Source organism: Psammomys obesus, unplaced genomic scaffold (genome assembly GCF_907164565.1).
Source record: "Psammomys obesus unplaced genomic scaffold, mPsaObe1.curated_primary_1811, whole genome shotgun sequence".
Classification (NCBI taxonomy): domain Eukaryota; kingdom Metazoa; phylum Chordata; class Mammalia; order Rodentia; family Muridae; genus Psammomys; species Psammomys obesus.
Window position 1 is genome coordinate 2868646 of NW_026596158.1, and position 5174 is coordinate 2873819.

At 53.3% G+C, this 5174-nt stretch overlaps 1 protein-coding gene across 1 annotated transcript in view; it reads left to right on the forward strand.

Annotated features, from left to right (window-relative positions):
* The window catches only part of Sbsn (suprabasin), a 4348-nt gene extending 1687 nt beyond the window's left edge, over positions 1-2661 (forward strand). The window contains exons 2-5 of the mRNA XM_055594670.1: positions 1-233; positions 1501-1566; positions 1685-1729; positions 2638-2661. The exon at positions 1-233 is cut by the window's left edge and continues 725 nt beyond it. Coding sequence (XP_055450645.1) covers positions 1-233; positions 1501-1566; positions 1685-1729; positions 2638-2661 — 368 coding nt within the window. The remainder of the gene's footprint in view (positions 234-1500; positions 1567-1684; positions 1730-2637) is intronic.
* The last annotated feature ends 2513 nt before the right edge of the window (positions 2662-5174 follow it).

The window sequence follows — 5174 nt, forward strand, 5'->3', positions numbered from 1 at the left end:
CAGAAAAAGTGGCCCATGGGGTCCAAGCTGGGGTCAACCAGGCCGGGAAGGAAACAGAAAAAGTGGCCCATGGGGTCCAAGCTGGGGTCAACCAGGCCGGAAAGGAAGCGGAGAAGCTTGGCCAAGGCGTCCACCATGCTGCTGGCCAGGCCGGGAAGGAAATGGACAGGTGGCAGCACAATGTTCAGAATGGGGTCAACCAAACCAGCAAGGAGGCCAACCAGCTGCTGAATGTAGGTGAACAGAGGTGGGGAACCTGGGGAGAAGGGGATTGTGGGAGGGAAGAGGCTAAACCCTTGGGAAGCCAAAACACCGGGTTCCCCTCCTTTCTTCTCCACCTCCATTGCTACAGAGCTGGTGGCCGAGCTGGGCAGATGGATTAAGCCATCTTGTCCGCAGATCTTCACAAGGGGAAAGGTGAAAGGGACCCAGTCCCGCAATGAGGGAGCTGTCCCAGGTGAGAGAACTTTAGGTGTTCCTTCTCCCAAAACCAGAAAGTAGTTCTGAGCTCAGACACTGAACGAGGCTGAGAAAACCCAGAGTGTGGGGAGGAGCTTTGGCGACAGGCTCTGTTGTGTCCTGCCCCTGTGACAAGCCCCTGAGGTGGTCAGGATAACTCTACGACATTCAGATGAGGAAACTGAGGCTCAGAGAGGCTAAGAGGACCTGCCAAGGTGCCATGGGGAGTGCTCAACGAGTGAGATGGAGGTGTGCAGTTCTCTTTCTGCCTTTGCCTCCCTAACTCGGTGGCTGGAAAGCCTCTGGAAGACCCTCCTCTCTGTAGAGAGAACAGATGCTGGAGGCCAGGGAAGCAGCAGGAGAGCAGGCCCCAAGGAGGCCTGGGGACCAGAAGCAGGCAGCCTCCTGCACGGCCCCAGGTCCCAGTTCTCAGGCACTCCAGGAGAAGCCACTGAGATCAAAAGGCTGGGACACCACCCTGCTTGGGAGGAGCCACGGGGTGGGGTGGGGTGGGGGCTGGATGGGGTTAGAGAGAGCCCTGGGTGGAGAACAGGACCCCCAAGTGGAGGCTGGGACTGTGGCAGGAGCAGTTGAGGGTGGGGTGCAAACAGGAGGCTATGGTGAATGACACGCTGGGCTCAAGAGCAAGGATGGCTCAAGTTAGGCTTGAGGCTAGACCGTGTAGAAAAGCGATGGAGAATCAGGGCTGAGGGTGAATGGTGCCTCTGGTATCTGTGTGGGTCCTTTGAGTCCGTCTCCTCCGAGATGGAAACATTTCCCTGGTGCTGAATTTAAGGAGAGCTTGGGTGAGCCAGTCCACAAGAAGCAGAGCCTTCCTGGAGTTCTGTTCACCTCTCCCAATCAGCTTAGTAGCTGGGGCTCTGGTTGTCTTCCAGGACAGAGAGGGAGGAACCCAGAGGTCAGCCTGGGCTCCCACTTCAGACCCAGTCATCTCAGAGGGAGACAGGTTCCTGGGGAAAAGGAGTGAGGGAGACCCTCACAGGTTAAAGGGTGGTAGTGATGATCTGGCTTCGTCAATAGGGCACTCATCAAGGCGGGCTCGGAGGCCAACACGCAGGGGCCGCAACCACTACAGTAGTATCTGGGGTGAGTTTGGGTAAAACGTGGGTTTGGAGCCGGGAGAGGGGAGTGGAGGCTGCTTGAGGTCCTCCCAAGGATAGCCGTGGGCTGAAGGTCGGTGACCTGCTTTGTCCTTGAATTCCAGGCCTCGGTCAACAAGCCATTTATCAACTTCCCAGCTCTGTGGAGGGTGAGTGCCTGCACGATCCCCACTCTCCACCCTTCTACCTTGAATTTCCTTCCCATAGCCTTCTTGCAGTCAGCGTCCCTTCGGGCAGACTCAGTCTCTGTAGAGACCATCCAACCTGTTCTCCCAGCTCTGCTCCGGCCTTTCGTCACCCATTTGCAGCTTTTGGGTACTTTCCAGTCCCAAGGAACGAGCAAACATAAGCTGACAGATATCACCTCCAGGGCTCTGGAGCATCTGGGAGCCAGGGAGGGCGGGGATGCCGAAACCATTCCTCACGTGCCCATCATCTGGGCTCCTCGTCATCTCTCCTCCCGTTCCCAGTGACTAGCTGCCTCCCCTTCTTACTGGCCTTCTTGTGAATGCCTCTGATACCCTGCCCTTTTGCTTTACGTGGGTGATCTGAGTAGTGGTAATTTAGCTTGGCAGGTAGATCCCTTCCAGACTGAAGAGTATAAAACCCTGTGGAATTCTGGTTCTTACTCTAGCTTTTTTTCTTTTTCTTTTTCTTTTTTTTTGGAGGGGAGTGGATAAACATTTGGATTTTTCTGTTGGATCCCTTAGAGATAGAGTTACATGTGTTTGTGAGCTACCTCTTGTGGGTGCTGGGATACAAATTCTGGTTTTCACAATTGAACAGCAACTGCTATTAAGTGCTTCCCGGGTTTAGGGTCCAGAGCCCAGGGTGCGTGATAGCCCCAACTCAGAGTGGCAGGAAATCTGAGGTGAAACAAGCAGGACTTCTTCTGTAGCATAACCCCACCTCCTACCTCCCTGGGACAGCTGGCTCCCGGTTGTTCTGAGATAAATTGCTGGTCTCCCCATCTTTTCTCCGGAGTAGTATAGGAGCCCAGATCTCAGGCATCTCGAGGCCATGTACCTGTATTTAATGCCCCTCTCTTCTCTTGCAGAGCATCGCCGCCATCATGCCCTAAACTGAAGCCCAGGCAGCCGAATGTTCCTGTTGTCACATCAGCTGAAATGGCCTGGAGGAGCTTGGGGTGGGGGAGAGCTTCCTGGGTGCCCCTGGCGGGACTGCTTTGAGCTTTGTGAATAAACACGAACACACTGTCCATTTTCATCATGGTTGACTGTGCTCCCTAGGGAGACCTGGGCACGGCTGGGGCGAGGGGCACCTTCTTTTGGAAGGAGCTGGGGATTTGCCGTACAGGATGGAAAGCGCTGGAGACTTGAGGATGATTAGCAGGAAGAGGGTAGTTCCCTGAGGCAAGCTGCTCTTGGCTAATGGGCAGCGTTTCTGCTCAGCACTGGGAAAGGCGGCTGGGTGTGTGGTACCCAGGAAGAAACAATGGCGGCTTGTGTCTGTTGTGCAATGAGGACTTGCTGGATGCTTTCCAGGCGTGATCTCACCAAAGCCTCCAACTGCCCAGCTAGGTAAAAGTTCTGTTATTATCCCCAGCCAGGAAGGAGTCTCCTGGAGGCTTGTGCTGTTGGAAAATGTGTGGTTAGTTAGTGGAGGGAAATAAACAGCCTTGTAGCTGCAAGCCTTCTCCTGTTCAGCCGGGGAGGGTGAGGCTTCGAACTGGGAGAGAACACTGGACAGGTGGGAGGGCTTCTCAGGGTAAGTGGAGGATGAAGGCTGAGGTGGAAGATTCTCTGACAGCAGGGAGAGCCTCTTCACAGACATGGGTGGAAACACAGAAGGTCCAGGCTTCATACCCACGAACCGCTCAAGCACAGGGGGATGACAAAAGCAGCCAGCGTGTGCCAGCCATGAGGACTGCCCAAAGCCGCCTTGTGCCCATTTGCCTCAGGTCCAACCACGAATGTCTCTATAACCCCTGTTGGGTGCATGGGGAATCCTCGGGGGGAGGGCACACTGGGTCTTTCAGCAGAAGCAATAGTCTGCAGCTGGGCACTACTGAAGTCCTGTGAAGGTTCTCACACTTTCCGGGATCTCCCTGCCAATTCCCCAAGTGTCAGCAGGAGCACCAGAGGAGCGGCAGAGCCTGGGAAGCAGTCTGTGGGATCTCCTTCTCCAGTGTCAATCTGGCCAAGGTGTCTCTGTTTCCCATTCATCAGTTCCACCCACTGGACCAAAGCTGAGTCAGGGTGCTTGCCCTAGGGAACCCAGCTTTTCTGGGGGATGTAAGATAGTGAAAAGCCTAGGCTAGGCGGCAGCTTGCTGACTGTGCTTGCCTAGCAGGGAGAACCCCCTTAAGGACAAAAGGACACCGCAGGGCACAGAGGAAGCCTACATTTCCACAACAGAGGCAACGCCCCACGCGCTTCTTATTTACTGCCCCTTTCACACTCTAATTTTGCAGATGTGGTTCACACCTTTGATCCCAGTACCCTGGAGGCAGAGACAGGTGGACCTCTGTGAGTTTGAGGCCAGTCTGGTCTACAGAGTGCCTTCCAGGCCAGCCAGGGAGACCCTGTCTTAGTGTTGTTGTTGTTTTTCCCATCATTTCATAACATCTGAAACACTCTGAAAACGCTTCAGACAAAAAGAAGAAAGAGATTTTACAATACACAGCTGCAATTTCCCCGCTCATATTCCTCCACATCATTACTGCTTGAGCATGCCCCTGTCCATCTAGCCCCAGAATAACCTTTTCAGAAATGCACTTGTTGATTTATTGTTCATGGCGGAGGCATGAGCATACACCTGTGGAGGTCAGAGGACAGCTTGTGGGAGTCTGCTCTCTCTTTCCAATTTGTGGGCCCCAGAATTGTATTCAGGTCATCAGGCTTGGCTCTCAGGTCATCATGCTGAGCTATCTTTTACTATTACTTCTACTACTATTATTAATTTGATTGTTTGAGACAGGGTTTCTCTGTGTAGCCCTGGCTGTCCCAGACCAGGGCTCACTCTGTAGACCAGGCTGGTCCTGAACTCAGAGATCCACCTGCCTCTGCCTCCCTAGTGCTGGGATTAAGGGCATGGGAAACCACGGCCTAGTTTGATGATGATGATGATGAGGAGGAGGAGGAGGAGGAGGAGGAGGAGGAAGCTGCTGGTGGTGGTGTATGCCCTTAATCCCAGCTCTTGAGAGGCAGGTGACTCTATGAGTTTGAGGTCAGTGAGGTCTACAGAGTGAGTTCTAGGATAGCCAAGGCTACACAGAGAAACCTTGTCTCAAAAAACAAAACAAAACAAAAAAAACCCACAAAAAACCAAATAATAATAAATTGGCACCTAAAGGAATGTGTAGAAGTCAGAGGACAACTTCAAAGGAGATGGTTCCTTCTGCCATGTGGGGCCCTGGGATTGAACTCAAGCTTCACGCAGTGAGACCTATTATCCACTGAGCCATCTGACAACTCTTGCATTGGCCCTCCCTCTCTCCCTTCCTTCCTTCCTTCTTTCATTCTTTCTTCCTCTCCTCCTTCTCTTCTTCCCTCCTTCTGCCCTTCCTTCCTTCCTTCCTTCCTTTCTTCCTTCTTTCATTCTTTCTTCCTCTCCTCCCTTCTCTTCTTCCCT